Source organism: Scardinius erythrophthalmus (genome assembly GCF_964197995.2).
Source record: "Scardinius erythrophthalmus genome assembly, chromosome: 12".
Taxonomy (NCBI): domain Eukaryota; kingdom Metazoa; phylum Chordata; class Actinopteri; order Cypriniformes; family Leuciscidae; genus Scardinius; species Scardinius erythrophthalmus.
This window is the reverse complement of record NC_138232.1, coordinates 40763232-40786464: the sequence shown is the minus strand read 5'-3', so window position 1 is coordinate 40786464 and position 23233 is coordinate 40763232. Positions and strand designations below refer to the sequence as shown.

The 23233-nt window shown below is 38.3% G+C and overlaps 2 protein-coding genes across 12 annotated transcripts in view; one reads left to right on the top strand and one right to left on the bottom strand.

Moving 5' to 3' along the window:
• Nucleotides 1–5407: 5407 nt before the first annotated feature.
• On the bottom strand, nucleotides 5408–8666 carry med8 (mediator complex subunit 8). The gene is made up of 7 exons (XM_081380385.1): nucleotides 8469–8666; nucleotides 8108–8229; nucleotides 7883–8027; nucleotides 7645–7785; nucleotides 5970–6057; nucleotides 5659–5895; nucleotides 5408–5575 (listed from the first exon to the last, which is right to left on the bottom strand). Exons 1-7 carry the CDS (start codon nucleotides 8472–8474, stop codon nucleotides 5505–5507), a joined length of 810 nt encoding a protein of 269 aa, XP_081236511.1. The 5' UTR covers nucleotides 8475–8666; the 3' UTR covers nucleotides 5408–5504.
• Nucleotides 8667–10008: 1342 nt separating this feature from the next.
• szt2 (SZT2 subunit of KICSTOR complex) overlaps nucleotides 10009–23233 on the top strand; it is a 134492-nt gene continuing 121267 nt past the window's right edge. For 6 of the 11 annotated variants that reach the window (XM_081379762.1, XM_081379764.1, XM_081379759.1 and 3 more), the window contains exons 1-9: nucleotides 10009–10164; nucleotides 11671–11796; nucleotides 12669–12842; nucleotides 14394–14564; nucleotides 14654–14776; nucleotides 17292–17451; nucleotides 18274–18380; nucleotides 18949–19183; nucleotides 21783–21953. In XM_081379762.1, the coding sequence (XP_081235888.1) occupies nucleotides 10141–10164; nucleotides 11671–11796; nucleotides 12669–12842; nucleotides 14394–14564; nucleotides 14654–14776; nucleotides 17292–17451; nucleotides 18274–18380; nucleotides 18949–19183; nucleotides 21783–21953 (1291 nt within the window). In that variant the 5' untranslated portion in view covers nucleotides 10009–10140. The remainder of the gene's footprint in view (nucleotides 10165–11670; nucleotides 11797–12668; nucleotides 12843–14393; nucleotides 14565–14653; nucleotides 14777–17291; nucleotides 17452–18273; nucleotides 18381–18948; nucleotides 19184–21782; nucleotides 21954–23233) is intronic. The other 5 variants (XM_081379758.1, XM_081379757.1, XM_081379765.1 and 2 more) reach the window with 1 other exon arrangement.

Genomic DNA, 23233 nt, shown 5'->3' with positions numbered 1-23233 from the left:
AACATTCACAATCCAGAAATGCAATGCATTTTTTTATTCCAAATTGCATCATTCCCTAAATCCGTCTTCTGAAAATTGGGCCGCATTTCTTTAAACAGAATGAGGCATTTGTGCTTTATGATGCTGTAAAAACAACATATAGAAGCGTGTTTTCGTGTTCTGCATAATGCACGAGATACCGTTTGGCAGCACAATGCACACACACACACACACACACACGCGCACGTGTGTGATGCTCATCTGTGAGCCGCAGGGGCGGATGGGAACATGTCTCGGGTCTACAGGGCAGAATTAAAGCCGTGTGTGGGGATTACAGAGCAGACCAGAGGGAGGATGAGCATCTTATCTCCTCTCGTCCATATCGAGCAAACATGTCAAGTGTTGTGCACGAGCTTTATCATATTGACATGCTGGATGAGGCTCGAGAAGTGTGCATAGCTGTAAGGATTTATATCTCCATCATAAGTTCCTCCCTGATGGCTCGTGTTAAATTGGCACAGAGAACAGAGATCAGGTTAGATGTTGCTGTTGGTTTTCCGCTTTATTCAGGAGAACGTACAGTAACAGGGCGGGTGTAGGCCTATTCATTAAGTGTCCCGTTCGCATCCTCCACCCACAGGGAGATAAACATGTTCCTCTGATCTGCCTCACACACCAACTTTTCCTAAAAAGAGATGCGCTCAGTCCCATTCGGGGAAGATTCGCGCAGCTCACGGTGTCACTCACGCGTTTCATGTGGATCAAACCGCGGAACGCCTCGGAAATCTGGGAAACGGTGGCAGTGCTCACTCGAGATGAACTTTTGCGATGTGGGTGTTGAAGTTAAACAGCGCAGCTTTAGAGATGCGCCTAAAGCGTCTCGTGTTAATGAATCAGACATGCGTTCTCGCATTGTGCGCGAGCATCTTTGAAAAGAACGCCTCGAGACAAACAGAAACTTATCTCTTTGAAACACGAATTGAAAACCAAGCGCGAAAGTGTGGGATGATGCGGATACAATCTAAACACCCTTGAAAGACGATGGCAGATTGTCAGAGTCCTGGAGGAAGCTCATCCAGACCTGTGTCTATTCTGTCTTTCTTGTCAAACAATTATCACTGTTTTGAAGGATTAAAAGTGCGTTTGGCAGAACAAAAAGCCTGTTTGATTTGCAGTTTTACTGTTTTCCGACACATTCTGCTGGTTTGTGGGTCAGGTTAAGTTGATTTGTTTGATAAGTTATTTAAGTGTGTGTACTCAGGGTTTCATGGGTAAATCTTTGTTGTTATTTCTGTCTCGGCTCAGATCTGGTGAGCTCTACATTTCTCTGAAACAGAAGAGTTTTCAGAATAACTGATGTGTGTGAGGCTCAGATGAGACTGAAGGCCACTGTCACGTCGAGTTCCTCGGTCCCTAACCCCACTGAACGCTGGGAAATGCCCTGCAATATGACGAGACACACGCTCGGATATCTGGGAAGTTCATTTTTAAATAATATAGATGATAGAATTCATCCATGACAACAAGAACAACAAACACACAAATAAACAACAAATTCACTTTTTTGTGACAAATTAAAAATCTTACATTGAATTATTTGCCTGTGCAAAATTGCATTGGGTTAGTGTTGTTGCCATACGGTTAGAGATGCACCGAGATGAAAATGTCGGCCGATACTGATAACCGATAATTCTAAAGGCTATTTGAAAGCCAATGACCGATATATTGGGCGATAAATCAAAATCCAAATTTTTATATAATTTTTGGAGAGTCTGATTACAAAAACAAAATTCTCACCATTAAAAGCTATGTCCTATGGAAGCTTGTTTCCACCACAAAATAAAACATTTTAAAAGATAATTGCGACTTTTTATCTCACAATTGCGAGTTTACATCTCGCAATTCTGACTTTATTTCTCAGAATTGCGAGATATAAAGTCAGAATTGCGTGAAATAAAGTCGCAATTGCATGTTATAAAGTCAGAATTGCGACTTTATATCTCGCAATTCTGACTTTATAACACGCAATTCTGACTTTATATCTCGCAATTCTGACTTTATAACACGCAAGTCTGACTTTATATCTCGCAATTCTGACTTTATATCTCGCAATTGCGACTTTATTTCTCAGAATTGCGACTTTATTTCTCACAATTCTGACTTCATATCTCGCAATTCTGAGAAAAAAGTCACAATTCTGACTTGATATATCGCAATTGTGAGAAAAAAAGTCAGAACTGTGAGATAAAAAGTCGCAATTATTATTATTTATTTATTATTCAGTGGCGGAAGCAAGCTTCCATAATGTCCCAATCACTTATCAAATATATAAAGAGTACAGTAGCCTAGTTTGAACCAGTGTAAGTTTTACAATTAATTTTACACTCCTATATGGTCAACTTTCTTTATCAAATAAAATCTATATTGCCTAAATTTTTAAATAAATTTGTTTACCAGAGGAAATAACAGCAAAAGAAATCTTTGGCGAGCATCCTCTCCCATGAAGCACTGCGAATTACGTAATGGAGTCAATCTACAAGTCAGCATGAAACAGAAGTTGCACTAGTGTTTTCTTCCCTATTGTGACGTATATCCGAGTGAAACACTTCTGAGAGAAGAACAAATGTGGGCGGGGCTTGATTTTGTCTGTGAGGAATTGATTGGATGGTTGTGGTTTGCTATTGGTGGATCTCATGTGAGTGACAGGTTGCCCCGCCCTCGTCATCAGAGAAGAGAAGCTGCAAGAGGAACTTATTCTGATATAAGATTGTGAGTAACATGAATTTAATACAATAATGATGTGCATCGATAAATACTGCAATATTCCATAATAAATGCTAAATTTGGATTCCATGGTGACTTGCAAGACGGAGAGGAAGTTATTCTGATTCAACATTACGAGGAAAAATAATGATGTGCACGGACAAATCATTTATAATAAATACTGCAATATTTCATAATAAAAATAAGAATTCTCAATTTTTATTTCATGGTGACTTAAAACCCCCCAAAACAAAGTGACATCCATGTTTGTAGCTCAAACGGGACCAGTAACCCTAAAATGAGCTACAGTGAACAAACAGCGCTGTCATCATGTGAGTTGAGCCGTGCTGAAGGCCAGTGCTGTCCTCATATGGAGGAGTTTTCTACACTAATAACACAAGAACACACACGTTATGCTTTCATTTCGTCTTGACTACATCCATCATGTCATGTGATGTCACGCCTGCTAATGATGGAAGCATCAAGACTTATATTTACCCTGATCATCTCAAAGAATTAAAGTGATTTTACATTTTGACAGAAGTTTTAAATGATTACAAAATAATTTGCTATCCGGTTGCTACTGATGAAATAATAATGATGTATTAAAAAAAAAAAGGGTGCATCATGATGAAATAAAATGGAGACATTTTTTAATTGCTATATGACTGATTATTTTGACCGTTTTCTATTATAGTAGTGAATATTTCCAGATCTGTCTGAATTGGTGGGCAAAAGCATGAAACTCAAAGCGAGTTCGTTCTCGGCGATTATTTCCTCTTATGTATTCATTAACACCCACGAAACACAAAAGGGAACTGGAATTTTATACCTAATTTATGTGCAAATTTAGGAATGTGATTAAATTTGGGAGTCCTCTGAGAAGATTGATGTTTCACCCGGCGATGTTCCTGATGTGCTAATTGGCTCGAAGAATTCAAAAGGGTCCCAAAGCGCTTTCATTTTCACTTTTAGATTTAGCATTAAACACCCCCGCGCCTGTGAGGTGATACTGAAGGTGTGTGATGTCATGGGATCAGCGCTGGTTGGCAGGTTTATCACAGGCTGATGGTAGCAGAGAAAAGTTAATAAAGGGTTAAAGTGCTCCTATTGTGCTTTTTTGAATATCCCCTTTCATGCAGTGTGTAACCTAGCCGTTTGTGAATGTAAAAGGTCTGCAAAATTGTAAAGATCTACGTGCATGACAAAAAAAGTTATAAAGTTAGTGATTCTGAACTGCTGAAACGAGTCGTCAGTAATCCAGTCTCACTTCCTGTTATTCCTACATATCAATGTAACAAATTTGCATAATTCCAGCCTGTGGTCTTGATTGGCTGAACAGTGTCTCTTAGCTCCGCCCTCAAACACTGTAGTTGTATCTGAGACTGGAAGAGTTTGTGTTGTTCATGTCGAGAAGACGCTGTTTTCTGCGCTGCAAATCCACTTTAACGCACTTCCACAGGACGAGGACTCGAGTCCGACGCCATTATTCGCATTGAGTATCAAGCGCTGAGGAAAGCAAATTCAGATATGGGAATTGGAGTTTCGTTTCTGACACACGCAGTAAGCGGCCGACCAATCACAACAGACCAATCAGAGAAGAGCAGCACTCGGGGAGGAGGAGTTTAAAGAGACTCATGAATCTTCAAAAGAACCATTTTGTAATGTATATTATGAGAAATGTAAGTGTTTTTGACCATGGATGCATGTAAACCTGTTGAAGGAGACTCCAAACAAAGTTAGGAACCATTAAAATAGCGTAATAGGGGCACTTTGAAAGGAAAATACTTCCCCCCTAGTCCTAAAGTGTATGATATTTCATGATGGAGCAACACAATGTGTGAAAATAAATGATAAAAGAAACTTTGATGATCATCATGTATTTTTAAGGTACAAAGAATACCATGATACATGTCAAAAACACCATGGTACTACACTGGTACCAAGCTAGAATGAAATGAATAACAGTGCACACTAATCATAACTAATGTTATCTCCTAAATGAGGATCATACAGTATTGAAACTCTAAAAGAAAGCTCCCAGGTCAACACTCTCTAAACTTACAGCTTTAAATCATTATATAAGCTAATTTAATTATTCATTATGAAACAAAAATCACTACTGTTCAAAAGATTAGGGGTCAGTAAGATTTCCGAGTTTTATTAAAATATTATTACACTTTAAATGTTTATAATGTAATTTATTCCTGTTATCAAAGCTGAATTTCCAGCATCATTACTCCAGTCTTCAGTGTCACATGATCCTTCAGAAATCATTATAATATGATGATTTGATGCTCAAGAAACATATTAATGTTGAAAACAGTTGTGCTGCTTCATATTTTTGTGGAAACTGTGATACATAACTTTTTTCAGGATTCTTTGATTAATAGAAAGTTCAAAAGAACAACATTTATTTGAAATAGACATTTTTGTAATATGATAGATGTCTTTAATGTCATTTTTTTTAAATAAATTTAATTCTTTACTGAATACAAGTATTTTTAATTAAGAAATCTTCCTGGTCCTAAACTTTTGAAAGGTTACTTGGCACTTCAAAATGGATTGTATTTCAGACATTTTAAAAAAGCCAAGACTGCCACCTAGTGACTAAAACAGACCACGGTCATCCTCAATCCTGATCGTGATGAGATTAGACACTAGATTAATTCAACAAACATGTTTATTGAAAATGCACAAAACAAATGAGCATTTATGTCTCACAACATCGTATCACAAAATGCAGCATTAATGCATGAAACTCATCGGTTATAAGGATGCATGGATGCCGATGCAGACTTGATGTTAGTCTTGATATTGCTGGGCATTTTACCTGTTAAAACAGAACATTTAATTAGCATGATAAATGCTGATTTGAAGCCTAAATGTGTTTGTGAATGATATTTAATGTGGTACCAGGTTGTCCGGGCTGCTGTTGGGTGACCTGTCCGCCCATGCCGGTCTGATGACCCGAGGCTCCGGCGACTGTGACCTGATGTAGTGTGGGGCCCGCTGACATCATCGGCTGTCCGGGGTGACCCGGGGCCACGGGTCCAGGTGGTCTGCATTTCGACAGACCCTTCCCGAAGCCCACCGCTGCCACCAGTGCGTTAGTGTCGGCCGGATTGAAGGACGGCTTGTTTTGTCTTAAAGCTGAACAGAAGCATCCATTTTTAACACATGAAACTCTGGCAAATATAAAACTAGGAGCGACGGTTGACGTTTACCTGATGTTTCAGAGTCTCTGTCGTCACGAGGATTATTCAGCTTTTCCAAAAGATTTGAGCAAAGTTTATTCAGTGTTTGGATCTGTTTCTAAAAAGAAAACATAAAAAATAAAATTCAACAACCAACCTTTATACATTTGAATCCCCCGGTTTGACAGACGAGGATTAAGCCTGTAGTCATGAAGCAAGCCGAGCTGTTTTAACCGATCACAACTTGCACTGATGCATCTTCAAATATGGGCCATTGTTTTGTCTCAAGATGCACAAGAGTAATGTTTTTACTAAGACACATTTATAAAAGCTACTTTAAATGTCCTAATTAAACTAAAGCCTAATCCTTGCTCAATCTAAGCCTGTGTGTGACAGCAGGCCAACATGTGTTTACAGCGGTTTAGTTTTTTGGTCTTTGGTCATAATAGACCAAAAAAAGACAATTTTTTTTTACTTCATCGGACACTTGGTGACTTTTGTGGGACTTGCTATATGAACACAAACAATGATCTTCAACAAAAATGAAAAATAGCAATACAGAGACATTTTTGGGGGTACAATCAACAAATTATATATATATATATAATTTGTAGATTGTACCCCCAGTAAATGTGTGTGTGTGTATATATATATATATATATATATATATATATATTTATATATACATACACACACACACACACACACACACACACACACACACACACACACACACACACACATTTACTTTGTTTTAGCTGATTTGTAGATTGTTGCCATATGGTATATGTGTATGATTTGTATATTTGCCATATTTTTTTTAATAATACTTGCTATATGAACACAAATTATCTTTAACAAAAATGAAAAAGAGTAATACAGAGAAATGTTTTGGGGTATAATCTACTATATATACAAACAAACAAATATAAATATTTATTACATGGCTTGGCTGAATTCCAATGTAGAATGCGGTCTGTTATTTCTCGATAACAGACCGCTGCGAGCTATAACAGACCGTTGCCATGAAAAACAGCGCGTTGCTATGGACGCGGAACGGACTATTTTCTTTGGCGGAAGCAATACAATCGTTTTTAAAACTATAAACTCCTTTTTAAATCAATAATTTGTGTCAAATTAATTATTTATTTTGTAGGTAGCCATGTAATAAGCGGGATAATGTATAGAGAGGCGGTCGTTATAGCGAATAACAAGCCCGACAGGCTGAACGAGACCCCGACGCCGACGCGAAGCTTACATATTATATAAACATATATACACACATATACACATATATATATATATATATATATATATATATTGTTTTAGCCGATTTGTAGATTGTTGCCATAATTTTTGGTGTTCAGCCATATATATATATATATATATATACTAAATAGCATTAATCTCCAATTAATACAGTGATTCGGTGTTTAGAGGTGGATATTGTCTAGTTCCATGAAATCCCTCAACATATAAAATATCATGGAAAATTAATTAAGTACTTTCATTTATTTCTTTATATTTATTTCTTTATTCATTGTCTTCGGTCTGCTTTGACCACAGAGGATCACAAGTGTATCAGAGGAATATCAGAGGGTTAAACAAGCTCCATCAGCTTTGAGTTTAAAAGAATGGAGACGTCTTGCTAGGAGGTTCCTAAAGTGTTCTGAATGTTCGCGAGGGTGTTGAGTTTCATGCTCACCTGGGCTACTTCAGGTCCGATCCGGGCCGCTTCAGCGCTCAGGTGTTTCTCCTGCTCCTCGACCTCCGGGTCAGGCTTCGTCCTGAGGTGATCTGGCACGATCTCATGGCTGAACACAGGCACTCGCTGCTCTGTCAGTTTCTGGGAAGTAACAAAAGGTTGCATCTTAACATTAAAAGGCCTGTTTTTGCAGGCTAAGGTGTCATCATAACCAGGGTGACTTTGTGAGAGCGCTCACCGCCAGCTCTTCATCTCGGTCAGGAGACAGCAGCAGAGGGATGATGACCTGTGACCTGTAGGATGGGGTCTTCTCATTTCTCAACAGCTTGTTGATGGTGTTCAGCTGCCCAGACAAAAGGGCGAAATTATCCAGCACAGAGGGCCTGAATCCAAAACATCAGCGTCAACATAGTGGAAATGTGGAGTTTATTAGGAAAGATGTGTAACGCTAGTTGTTACTCACCACGTGAGCCTCTCATACTCATTTTCCAGTTTATAAATGAAACTCTGCAGGGAACCTTTGAGATGAGCCACTCGAGTGACCAGAGACTCCACAGACGCCTCCAGCTGCTTCTCCTCCCGCTGCTATTGAAATAAAACACCAACAGATCATCCTTCAGCTCTTACAGAACACAAACACAACAACAACCGTTTCACGCGTTTTTCTGTCTCGGCAGTTAGCATGCCAGCAGATAAAACCAACTGCAAAAAGGGCATCTTCTAGCAAACGATCTGCGTGCTAGTGACATTATTTATAATTATGTTTTTCGAAATGCCAAACAGCTGCAAAAATGGACATAGAGTGAGAATGTTTTATCAGTTACCTGCATTTTACAGCGACAAGCGCAACGACACAATAGAGCGGAAGTAAACAAACCCTCGCAACAGTCTTCTTCTTCTTCTTTTATTTTTATCTGGCGGTTGACAACTTGTTGTTGTATTACCGCCACCTCTGGACTGGAGTATACCCACAACTTACATTTTCTCTATACTTTTTAAATTCTTTTTAAAAGCCCTGTATTCTTTAAAAAAGAAAACAATATTTGACACATCTTATCAGAACTTCTATGTAAAATATTTCTATAATTAAATATAATTTCATTGGCTTCTACTTGCTCAATAAACCTTTCCCTCTCATTCTTATATTTCTGACAATAAAACAATACATGCTCTACAGTTTCTGGGTTATTTCCAAGACAATACTCACAGATACCATCAGCATGCTTTTTCATTAAAAATAATGTACTGTTAAGTCTGGTGTGCCCAATCCTCAGCCTGGACAACACCACTTCTTCATGTCTAGTTCTACCTGACACTGCATTCTTATTTAGGCCTACTTTAGACTGTAAGTTAAAAAGATGTCTCCCACTTGATTCATTTTCCCAACAGCGCTGCCATATTTCAAAAGTTCTTGTTTTAATAATACTTTTAACTTCTGCTTTACTGTGCTTTATGTCAACATCAATGATATCTTTATCAGCTGCTTTTTTGGCCCATACATCAGCCAGCTCATTCCCCTCCACCCCTATGTGTGCTGGAACCCATAAGAAGGAAAACATTTTACCCGCCTTTTTCAATCCACTCGCTAACTGCAATATTTCAAGCAGAATGTCTTTCCTGGACCCTGAATGGGAATTCTTGATACTTAAAATAGCAGAACTGGAGTCAGAAGCTATGACAGATTGCCTATTCCCCCCATTACTTTCTACCCATACCAGGGCAAACCATATAGCTACAAGCTCTGCTGTATATACTGCCAAATCATCACTTAGCCTATTTCCTACAGCCAAACCCAGCTCAGGCACCACATGAGCCACTCCCACCCTTTTATCTGATCTTTTAGATGCATCTGTAAAAATAATCCTGTCATTTCTGTAGTTTTCTGTTATATATCTATTAACCATCCCCTTTTCCACTCCACCTACCCTCGCAACAGTAATTCGAGTCCGGCTGTCAAAACGCCTGCAATAATGGTTCCTTACTTCTCTATTAAATAGTTATAATTAGCTATCGGTTCAATCAAAGTGGCACGGTGATAATATCATTGGTAGAATTATTATTATTATTATTATTTTTAATTAAATACCTCTGGTTTAATTACCAATTATATTATCACCGTAGTGAGTGGAAAGTTGAATTTACACATTTGTATTTTAAGTATACCGTAATGTACATTCTTTTCACTCAAAATAAATAATTACATAAATAATAATTTAATTCTACTAAGATATTATAACCATACCAATTTTACCAAAGTTGAATTTGCACATTTGTATCATAAGTATACTGTAATGTACATTCATACACAAATACAATTTTCTCTACGCACAGGATCATGTGTATGATCACTATGGTCATGCATGAGGGCTTTTATTGTAAATTGTGGAACCGGAAGTGAAGCAGCTGCAGTCAGGCGAGCTGCAGTTTACAGATTTTGACACACACAAACCCTGTAAACTCGCTCAAAAACAACCCGCCAGTAATGCGAAGCACGGCATGGCAGACAGACAGGACAATGAGGTAAATTAAACTCTTACTTTGACTGAGTTTGTTTGTTTTGTTCAGTTCGGAAATTGTTTACAGGTTAGGCAACAGAGCAAATAAACAGAACAGGAGGAACACGTTTATTTTAGAATACATTTGAGACTTTTATTCTGTTATTCTAACACTGAATGCCCTTTTCTGCAATAATTGTTTTTATTTATTTGAATTTTAAATAAGAGATATTTGCAAAGAGTTAAACGCAGAGGCTGGGAATAAATTTGATTAATGCAGTTCTGTCATGTGTCTGCAGCCACTCCCTCACACTACACAACAACAACAACAACAACAACATGCTGTTCGTGTAGATCATATTTAAATGGTATTAAATGTGGACACACTGCATGTATTTATCGCTGTTCATCAAATTTAGCTGAAGCTTTTTAAAATCCTCCAGCAGTAACGTTAGATGCAGTTTGTGGGACAACAACTGCAGCAAGTGTCTCTCAGCACTGGACTCATTTTTCAGACCTGTCAAAACACAAACCAATCAGACACTCAAACTACGAAGACCTTTCTGTTTTCCTTTACTTTTGTATGATAATCAGTTTTGGTTCTTTGTTTGGTCGCCACTTGATGACCAAAGTGAAATCTGGAATGCTAGTTTTATTCTTCTCTTTACTGTTTTTGAGAGGATTCATGGTATTTTTTTTGCCCACTGGAATTTATTTTCATTTTTGAGGGCATTTTTAGATTTTTATAATGGCATATATTTTTAACGACACGAACACATTGTTTATCGGCGTTGTGCTGTCTATTTATGTGGAATGCTTCGCTTGAATCAATTCATGTAAATGAACCACTTTATAATAATAACTAAGCAACACCGTCAGAGTGACAGTGAATAGATATCTAGATATAATCATAACCAGATACAAATGATGAAATATATGAAATGTTAAATTATATGTTAGTTTTACACCATGCCCACTCATTTTAAATATCTGGGGTATTTTTGTCACTTTCTTTAATATCTGACCCTGATGTTGTGTTTTGACACCTGTTCTTGTGATACTTTTTACATTACTAATGATATTATTATTATTAAATTATAAAAAGGCAATGGTTTCAGACCTTTGGACCCAATTGTACTATATACATATAGTTTCTATATTATATACACAATATCCTCTCCAGCCTGTGTATTTATGAACTTGCTCTAGGGCCTTTATTTTGGAAACGGACACAAAAAACAGAGGTTTTCACTATGTCCCCACATTTGAAATATCTGGGGCGTTTTTGGTGTATTTTCTGGTTAATTTCTGGTACAGATCAGATTATGCACTTTGCCATGATTCCCATGATGTTGTATATGTGAGTCTGCATTTAGATGGTGAATATACTGTACACATTCAACATCATGAGGATCATTATTGCCTTTGTTTCTTTCTAAAAGCAGCTCGTCTCTCATTTCAAAAGCCGATGACTAGGCAGTTTTTTTAGATGATATTTTGCTCCTGTAATGAACTGTTTTTCTGTGTGGAGGTGGAGGAGGCTGAGCAGGTGTACCTGCTGATGAAAGAGGAGTACAGGATCTCACGCAACGTGCGTCTCTCCTGGTTCCTCAGCCGCCTCAATCAGGTCGTTCGGCCCAGTCCACAGTCTGAGCTGGTAAGAGACAGACTGGGATTATTTAGTGGTCGACTGATGGCTTTCCAATGGAGAAAAGGGTATCTGATAGGTGATTACATTCTGATACACTACCATTCAAAAGTTTGGGGTTAGTAAGTGTTTTTGAAGTCTCTTTTGCTCACCAAGCCTTCATTTATTTGATAAAAAAAAAAAAAAAAGGTAATATTCTGAAATATTACTATTTAAAATCACTGTTTTCTTTTTGAATATATCTTGAAATGTAATTAATTTCTGATGCCAATGCTGAATTTTCAGCATCATTACTCCTGTCTTCAGTGTCCCATGATCCTTCAGAAATGTAATTACTTCTTATTATCAGTGTTAAAAACATTTGCACTGCTTCATATTTTTGTGAAAGCATGACACATTTTTTTTCAGGATTGTTTAATGAATAGAAAGAACAGTGTTTATTTGGTCGAAATCTTTTGCAAAATTATAAATGTCTTTTGACCAATTTAACATGTCCTTGCTGAATAAAACCATTAATTTCTTTAAAAAAAAATCTTACTGACCCCAAACGTTTAAATGGTAGTGTATGTTTAATGATGGAAAATGAAATCATTAAATGAAAGGAACACTTGTTTGGTACAATATATACTAGCTGATAACAATAACCTCAAAATGGTCAAATATCAGCCTATTAATCTTACTTTAATAAAATTCTGTTTTTATTATCTTTCCATGCATGTCTCAGGCCTTCCTTCTATACCTTGAAAAAGCAAACAATAGTTTTTTTACCCAGATCATTTCAGATCTTCATGGATCACATGACATTGTATCCCATCATACACACCCTGTGAGAATCTCTGTGTGTGTGTGTGTCTGGTCATGTTTGTGTTGCATCTCCTCAGCTGAAGTCAGAGAATGAGCTGGATGTTTTGAGCATCATCCCGAAAGGATGGCAGTCGGATTCTCCTCCCTCGTCCTGCTCGTGTCTGCTGGTTCCCTCCACACGCGTGACCTTCCTGGCTCGCAGGTACCGCTTCATCATCGAGCTGGACCTGAGCCCGTCCACCGGGATCGTGGTAAGAAATCGCCACCATCACATTCAGTGGCTTGTTTAAAGTGGAATCAACTCTTTTAAAGGGATAGTTCGGCCAAAAATGATATTAAACCCATGATTTACTCACCCTCAAGCCGTTCGAGATGCATATGTCAATCATTTTTCAGACGAACACATTTTCAGTTATTTTAGAAAATGTCTTAGATCTTTCAGTGGTTATAATGTCAAGTTATGGGGTCCACTCCTTCAAGTCCCAAAAATGTGCATGCATCCTTCACAAAAGTAATCCATCCGGCTCCAGGGGGATAAACGAAGGCCTTCTGAGGGTAATCCGTGCGGTTTTGTCGTAAAAATATATATATTTACAACTTTATAAATGAAAATAACTGGCTTCCGGTAGCGGTCGACGCGCGTTCACGGAGATGGATGCCGGCGTATGACATAGGACGTAGCGTAGGAAGCGTCGTGACGTAGAACGAACGTGACAGCGCAGCCAGAGAGCAGAGCAAAACAAAACTCTACGAACAGCTTGAGGGTGAGTAAATCATGGGTTTAATATCATTTTTGGCCGAACTATCCCTTTAAAGCTACAATATGTATTTTTTTCGCTGCTAGGGGTCGCTAACCTCTTACAATAACAAGTGTAGGTTGATGACGCATAAGCGGTATTATGTAACTTGTCGTGATGCCGATGGATCTAATAATATTTATGGATGAGTGGATACACTGATGTTTTTAACATGACTGTGGTGTGAAGCAGGGCGCGAGTGCTAATGAGAGACTGAAATCAGCGTCACACGCGAGTCCAGCGGATATAAAGGAATAAGGACAATTAATTCTTCCGAACTAACTTACCCGCAAGTGCTGAATAATACTCACACAGGTCAGTTTATTTGACGAATGAAACTTGTGAGGTAACGCAGCGCTGTTTCACTTGCTCTACACTATCACACTAAACTGCATTTGAGTGTGTTAAAGTTATAATGTTATTCTGTGTTAGTTAGTCTGTATGAGACTAGCAGTGAGCTAGATCAACATTAGAATAACATACTGATCATATCCTAACATTTCATCATGTTGAGCTATTTAACATCGATTCGTTTTATGTACATTTGCTCACCTCTACGTTTGCGCGTCTCTGTCGAGTCGAAGTTAGTCGCGGACGCTAACTCTCGTCATCTCGAAAACGCCATGCTGATATTGATCCTCGTTTAAGTTCTCCTTTTGTCCCAAAGTCTGCTTGCCATGATCCATAATGTTTGAGCGAAACAACAACAGTGTGAGCGCGGCTAGACGCAACGCAGTTGTCCACGTCCGTCGCCATGGTTACTATGGCAGTACGAGCGGAAACCAGAGATAACGCGGATATTACGTCACTGACAGGCGACAAGTGAACAGGGACGAGCCATTATTTAAAACTGGAATTTCTCTGAAATTAAAACTCTTTGGGAACTTTTGGGATATTGTAAGTACACAACTGCAGGAAATACATCACACTGTGCAAGTGATTTTTGGATATTTTATTACATATTGTACCTTTAAGAGTGCGGTGTCGTATGTCACTTGTCTTCAGGATGACAGCACAGGAGAGATGATCTTTGACGAAGTCTTCCATGCTCTGTCTCGGTGCTTGATTGGTCTGGCAAAACCCTTTAAAGTCCCAGGAACTGATCACCTGTTCCAGCCAGAGATCTTCATCACTATTCTGGCGTATTCCTCCATCATTGGCCTTAGTTCTCATCAGGTCTGGATTGTGGGTCATTGTGAATCTATAAATGCACATTAGTTGAACGTGTTTTCTGACCGGTCATATGCCATGATTCTGCCCATCAGGTGTTGGTTCAGGGCTGTCAGCTGGACTGTATGGATTTGGAGCAGTTCTTGCATCAGATCTATCAGCAGCTGAGAGCCGTGGAGAGCAGCATCGCTGACGTCCTTCAGCAGCAGCACAATCAGGCAAGAGCGCTTGTGGATTTTATACAGCCATGCAGTAAGCAGCAAGAAGCCACATTGCAGTGCATTACAGCAATTTTACCAAAGTTAAAGGGATACTTCAGAATTTAGCATTAAGCTTTGTATTAGTAGAAAACCTGTAGTATTTTCGAATTACTGTGCTTTCCTCCCTCATGTCCCCCTGAGACGAGAGATTTATGTATTTTTTTGTCTGGAAAAAATCCTCCGATGTCGCAAAAATCGTCATTTTGCGTCATCGGAGGATTTTTTGGCCAGAGGCTAAAGACTACAGCCAGTAGTAGGAGCTGTCCCGCATGTTCTCAACCCGCCCATAGAGGGTGGGATCTCACTCACAGAATGTACACATAGTGTCAGTCATCTTTCTTTGGAAGCTAAGCTAGCAGGCTCTTGTTCTGTGGAGAAAGCTGAGTAGTAGGAGTTACCATCCTCTTTTTCCCGGACATGTCCGGCCGTCGAGATCGTCCAAAATATCCGGGATTCAGCTTTTGCTTTCTGCAGTCGCCATTCATTGTTTACATGCACACCTTTTGTTTCAATCTAACTGAATTCATTCCGATTGGTGAATCTGAATGTAGTGTTTACATGAACGCTAAACAAGTGATCGGTTGATGTGTGTTTTAACATTGCTAAGAAAATTCCCGCTCCTCCGTGAGAGATACGAGACCGGCGCGTCTCAGAAATGACGCCACCGGCCTCTCATCGTTCTCCGCGCCCCTCAGCCTCGTCCTGCTCGCCACAGTAAACATAATGAATGGCGACTGTAGAGTGCAAAAGCCGAATCACAGATATTTTGGGCGATCTCGAAATCCCGGACAGACTCGTCACGAAGACTCACTAGTAGCCTAGTCTTGTTGTTTTAAACTGCACACTCTTACCGGTAGGCGTGGCTTGGGAGTGGCCTCCTAGGGCAGCGAAGCAAGTGCAATCTGGGAGTTGTTGTCTTTCATCCACATGAGCCAAAAATAAATTTTCTGGCTTTTCTCAGTCTTGAAGGCTCCAAATTCAAAAATAATTTAACATTTCTTCTACATAAATGACCCATTTTAAATACACATTCATCTTTCCAGAGGTGAAGTATCCCTTTAAATGCAGGGCCTAAAATTAACACTAACCAAGTGCCAAATGCGAGTTAAAATCGGTGTATGAAATGGTGTTACTCACAAGTTGGCCAGTAAATTTTTTTTGAGTTCTAACAATGCAAAAAAGTGAAGAAATGTGAACGACGCTCAGGACAGTTGACGGGCCAGCGCTGCATTGTCACGAAGGTTTAAGCCTTGACAATTTAAACATTCAAGCGCAAGAAGACACCAAAGGGAGCTCATTTCCTTCAGAAAGCTTCGTTCACTTACTAAACTGAGCTCTCTTTCATGTCTTCTTGCACTTGAGTGGACACATTCACAGTAGATGTGTATCAGTAGATGAGATTCGTGCATTCGCTCTTAAAGTGACAGCGGCCTAATATTCCTGCTGCTGACTGTTTTAATGTTAATCAAACAAAAGACAAAGAAAAAATCACTTACTCTTGACTGAATAACTTTCGTAACTTTAATAAGGAATAATTAATAAGGATGTCTAATTTATGCTATGAAGAATATGCAGTTACTTTACATTTGCTTACTTTAAATTCCTGTACATGGTCAACCAGAGAAGCACTGTTTATTTCATTCGTATCTTTGTTTTATTGTATTTATTTGTGCTTTTGCTTGTAATTTGATTATTAGTTCTTATTTTATTACTGACTGTTTACTTGTCTTTAATAATGTTTGTAAATTTCTATTAGTTAGTTAGGCTAGTAGTTTTAGCTGTGGTATCAAAATTGGAATAAATAAATTGTGAATGTCATTACTGCCTTTTTTTTTTATGGCAGGTAAAAAATATTAATGGCCGATATATTTTCTTAAGTCACCGGCCTTTTGCATGTGTGGCAAAAAGTTAGTTTAGGCCCTGGTTAAATGTTATTTATTGGTATGAAACAAAACTTAGCATCGGTAAAATCACTGAAAAATCACATTGCTTTCATAAAATTACAACAAGTGTAATATGATAAAAGGCACCATTGTTCATTATGCTAATTTTGCATAACCTCTCATATGTTGTTGCTTAATAGTGTTCATGTGTAATTTTACAGCGTCTTGTCATACACTACTATTCAAAAGTTTGGGGTTAGTGAGATTATTTTTTTCTTATTAATACATATATTTATTAAGGATGCATTCAATAAATCAAATGTAAGTGGAGTAATGATGCTGAAAATTCAGCTTTGATCACAGGAAAATTACATTTTAACATATATTCACATAGAAAACAGTTCTTTTAAATTGTAATAATATTTCACAATAGTCTTTACTGTATTTTTGCTCAAATAAACGCAGTCTTGGTGAGCAGACGAGACTTCTTTCAAAAACATTAAACGATCTTACCGACCCCAAACTTTTGAACAGTAGTGTGTGTTTGTAATTGTGTTTGTGTAAAAAACATCTCTCTGTATGTTCTTCAGTTCAATGGATCTGTTTATCAGTCCTTCTCCAATGAGGCTGTGGAGGAACCGTCTCCGAGGAAGCCGGGGGTTTCAATGGTGACGGCAGACGTGGGGCTGGTCAGCATGGTGAGGCAGGGGATTCTGGCGCTGCAACTTCTGCCTCCAAACTCTGGTGCAGGTCAGTGTCTCTATCCTGTTCCCCACATGATGTTGAAATCCAGTGAGCATCACATTTAGGGTGTGTTCACACTCAGCATGTTTAGTTGGATTGAAACAAACTCTGGTGCAATTGCTCTGTTAGTGCGTTTTATTTGAATAAGCGTGAACGCTGCCATCCGAACCAAACAAGCGGACCGAGACGCTGAAAAGATGAGTCTCGATCCGCTTCCAAACAATCTCTGGTGCGGTTCGACTGAAATATAAACTCAACATGGTCCAAAGACATGTAGACGAACCAAAAACAGGACATGATGTCACAAGATGCGCCCCTAAAAAGGACATAATGCTCTACACACCTGTTTTTTCTAGTCATAGTCGCGATGTTGTCCATCACAGTTCAGGACAGGCATCAGAACCACGTCTCCTCGCAGCAGATCTGTGTGTGTGTGTGACGGAGGGATTCCTGCCGCTGTTTTGACTCCTTTACACATTTTATAAGCTCTTCACGAGCAAATTTAGCCCAGAACACAGCATTGTTTTAAATGTTCGCTAATGTGAACGCTAACCGGACTAAATTATAATTTTTTTGGTCCGGACCAAACGAACCAAGCGAACTGAACTACAAGTTTGAACCAGTACAAGCCATTTATTTTACATGTATTCATTAGTTTTAATCAGTGCACCCCGAAACAAAATGAGTTATACTGTAAATGATTTTAAAGACGTCATTTACCCATGGCTAAATGACACGTAAGAACGAAACAAAAGGTGGTCGGCTGCTGAGTGGGCAGTATGAATGGTAATGCATGAAGTACAATTAATCTTTTGTGTTGTCCCGCAGGTATAATAATCATCACAGATGGAGTGACGAGCGTTCCTGATGTAGCTGTGTGTGAAACTCTGCTGAACCAGCTGAGAAGTGGAACCATCGCCTGTTCCTTTGTTCAAGTACTGCTCAGATCCATTTTGACATGTTCATGTTCATTGCCACAAATATATTAAAGTTCTTTACATTACCATTTAAAGAAAGTTTGAGGTCGTTATGATTTAAAAAATAAAGTTTTTGGAAGTTTCTTCTGCTCATCAGGGCTGCATTTTTTTTAGCAATACAGAAAAAAATGTAATATTGTTAAATACAATTACAATTTAAAATAAGTGTTTTCTATGTGATTTATATTTTGAAGTGTAATTTTTATCTGTGATTCAATGCTGAGGTCTCCTCAGTGTCACATGATCCATCAGAAATCACTATAATAATATGCTTATTTGCTGCTCAAACATTTATGTGAGTTAAAAAAGCAGCATTTAACTGATATAAAAATATTTTGTAATATTATAAATGTCTTTACTGTCACTTTTCATCAATTTATTGTGTCCTTGCTGAATAAAAATATTTAAAAAACATACTGACCCCAAACTTTTGAACAATATTGTAAATGCAGTAGATTTCGTTGACTGTGTAACTGGTCTGTTATAAAGCATAACATTCCCTTGTGTTCTCCTGTGTTTGCCTCAGGTGGGCGGCGCGTACTCCTACGACTGTAGTTTTGGCTACATCCCCAACGTGGAGCTGATGAAGTTCATCTCCATGGCAACCTTTGGCTCCTATCTGTCCATGTGTCCCGAGTCCGACTCGACCGGCGTCGAGATGAACACTTACCACCGCTCCTTCCTCACATACTCCTTCCTGAGGACCGGCGAGTCCATGAACCCAGAGTACTACTGCTGTAAGCTCAACTCAGGCTTAAAGGGTTAGTTCACCCAAACTTAAAATTCTGTCAGTAATTACTCTCCCTCATGTTGTTTCAACCCCGTCATACTTTCGTTCATCTTCTGAACACAAATTAAGATTTTTTGATGAAATCTGAGAGCTGTCTCACTCCTCCATAGGCTGCTGGGTAATCGATATCTGCCATCCCAGAAAAGTTAGTAAAGACATTATTAAATTAGTCCAAGTGACTACAGTGGCTCAACCTTAAGTTCATCAAGCGACGAGAATACTTTTTGTGCGCAAATTGATGCGTGTGTGATGCTGGCCAATAGTGAGCCTATGTTCTGACCAAGCGGCAACCTCCCTGACCTGTCTCTCTCTTGAAATCAACACGGAAGTGAATTAAACGGCAATTCATCGACTTGCCGCTGGAGGCTGTTGAAATGCCCAACTTTACAGCAGAAAAAAACACGTTTACAGTCTGGAGCAAAAAGTGGCTTTGGTCTATATAGCTTATTTTGCCCTTCATGACGACTGTGAGGGGGGTGAATTTTTTTATAACTCATCCGTTTAAATTATATTAAGCCTTAAAGTTCTGCATAATTAAGGGTGTCCACTTTTGAGTGACAGGTGGATTCCCGCTGCTGTGGTCATTAGTCATCATTAGCTGTTTGTCTGCTGTCTGTTAGCCGTCACATTACCTCAGCTAATTGTCTGACTGTAAAAATAAATAAATTCGGGAGTGACGCGCTACCAAGATGGCGACGGTCGACCACGCCCACTTTAGGCTTCAGAAACTCTTCAGAAACCTATGGGTGACGACATGGACACTACGTCCATATTTTTTTACAGTCTATGGTTCTGACGTACAACACAGAAGCGCTGCGCTGTTACACTACGTGAACTCACTCAGAGGCCCACACAGAAGAAAATGAAGAGTTGAATGAAAGTCGTTATTTTAGTTTTTTTTTGCGCAGAACTTTTGACAGAATTTTCGTTTTTGGGTGAACTAACCCTTTAAGAGAAGGCCCTGCTGAGTATTTCATTGTTTTAGCATTTCAAACTGTCCATGGTTTTTCTTGAAATATGAGCCTGCGGTATCTTTTAAATAGGAAATATGCTATTATACTACAGTAGTGGCCAAAAATGATGTCCGGTCTAGGAAAATTGACATCTTCACCCTTTATTTGAAATTATTATAAATGTGTTAAACCTTTTCTTAGCATTTTGTATTTGTGCTTGGAGTCAATTGTTTTGCTTGTGATTATGCAATGAAATTGTGCCAACATAATTTTTGGCCAGGCTGCCATTCAAATTTTTTTTGAACACATGCAAAAACAAGAGAGAACCAAAAAAATATGAATAACTGATTATGCTGTAGTAGTCAATGCATGCTGTGAACTTTTTGTTTTTCTATGCATTTTTTTGCATAGTAAAATAAAACCTGTAGCTGTAGTTTGCCTTTTTTTGCCAAATAATTTTGTCAGATAAATACCTTAACCAAGTTTAGTGTTTTGTGCTTCCCTCATATTTAAAATATTTAAAAAATATGAAGTATTTTAGTTTCCTTTTGCAATGTTTAAAGATGCTGAGTCATTTTTTAAATGAACCATGTGACTGCTTGGAACTGCACCTGATTTTACTTTCACTTATAAAAAGTCTAGAATAGATACACCTAGGATTTGATTGGCTTTGATATATGATATACAAATTGACATATCTTTATATATATATATATATATATATATATATATATATATATATTAGTGCTGTCAAACGATTAAAATATTTAATCGCGATTAATCACATTAATGTCATTGTTAACTCGCAGTTAATCGCAATTAATCGCACATTTTTATCTATTCTAAATGTCCCTTGATTTCTTTTTGTCCCATTTTTTTTCTCATTTTAATGCTCTTATCAACATGGAAAAGTGGATTGGCTTGCTTTGTGCAGATGTTTTTTTATTGAAAACAACATTGGCATATACTGTAGTGTTCAATTTCACACTAACATTCACACTCTGAGCAAATAATCGCATCAGAGAATTCGCATTCACGTCAAGTGGTGTTTCAGACTGGACGTGCTGCGATGATCGCTCACTTCACAACGACAAAACACACAGATCACTTTGGTCCTGTCAATGAAACGATTTGGCAACTTTTTAAAAGTAAACTTTCCATTCAGAATCTTATTGGCATCCATTTTAGCGTCTTGCGCTCACCATCCACTAGCGTTAGCCTACTACTCTTTGGCCGGCTCGCAAGCTCAAACAAGTGTGTGTGGCGTGCCTGTTGTTTTGTTTCCGGTCTAGCTAGATCCGGTGTGGTGTTGTGTTGTAGTTTTTCTAACGTTACTAGTTGTTGCAACAGCATGTGAAAAAAACTACAAAGGTTGCTAGGCCAAAAAGAACGTTAATCTCGCGATAAAAAAATTGACGGCGTTAAAATGGGTTTGCGTTGATGCCGTTAATAACGCGTTTAACTGACAGCACTAATAAATATATATACACACACACACACACACACACACACACACACACACACACACACACACACACACACACACACACACATACACACACTAGGTTCTGCATACAGCACTGTAATGACTGACATGTGTCATTCCTGTGTTTCTAGTCTCCCAGCACAGGCTCTTTAATGAACACCTGGTGTCGGCCAGTGGAAACCCCGCCTTAGTGATGCGCAGGAAGAAACACACCGAAAAGGAAGTGCATGCTGATTTGATCAGTGTGTTGTCTATCAGACTGAGAGAGGGATACACCATCCGAGAGATTAACATCACTAAAGGTACTTTAACCTCATAAGGTGCGGTATTGAGTGTTGAAATATACTTTTTCTTTCTTTCTTTCTTTCTTTCTTTCTTTCTTTCTTTCTTTCTTTCTTTCTTTCTTTCTTTCTTCTTTCTTCTTTCTTCTTTCTTCTTTCTTTCTTTCTTTCTTTCTTTCTTTCTTTCTTTCTTTCTTTCTTTCTTTCTTTCTTTCTTTCTTTCTTTATTAGTTCACCCACACAAAATATCAGAACAAACGGCATAATTCAGATAGCACATATATTCATGTGTGAATCAGGTCTCCCAAAGAAGCTATCCAAGCTTATAGTAGGGAGCCTGAGGACATATTGACATACCAGTAATACATTAAAAACGAATACTTAAACTGAACAAAAAACAAAACAAACAAAAAACAAATTTAACACCAAATCACACAACAATGGAATCATACCAAAATACACCATACAACATAAAACACAAAAAAGGAAATCAGGACAATGCTTTTAGAATCTACTATGATCTGGGTAGGCTACTGAATAGGGTGTAGATACAAACGTAAAAGTTCCTTTTTTAATAATTTCTTAAAGATGGATACAGAATTCAGCACCTTCAGCTTGCCATCTAACTCATTCCAAATCTTTGGACCTCTACTTGTAATGCTCAAACTTGCACTTTTAAGTCTTCTATTTTTACCAGTGATCAGGTATTTATTCCTAGTGGCATGCGCGTGAAGCGGACTACTAATTGGAATGAGCTGAGATAGCCTGCTATTTGTCACATTAACCACTTGGTGCATAATGCACGCATTGTGGTATATATTCAACTCAGTAAGCCGGAGTAGACCATAACAGTGAAAGAACGGTCTTGTGGGAGTGTTATACCTAGACCACGACATGGCTCGTATTATCTTCTTTTGTAGACTTATTAATTTATTTAAGTGACTCGGGTAAGTATTACACCAAATTACATTACAATAGCTAATGTGAGGTTCAAACAGAGTTTTATACAGGGTGAGAAGAGCAGGTAATGTAAGATAGTGCCGTATTCTAAAAAACAAACCAACATATTTTGAGAGCTTCTGCATCAAGTGATCAATGTGGCATTTAAAATTTAGACATTTATCAATGTAAACCCCCAAAAACTTTGTGGAGGTAACTGGTAGTATCTCCTCATCATTTACTTTGAGGCAAAACTGTTTTGTGGCTGATGCCCTTATGTTTGATTAAAACACTATATAGTTTGTTTTTTTAATATTAAGAGATAATTTATTGCACTTGAACCAGACAGCAATTTTTTGTAG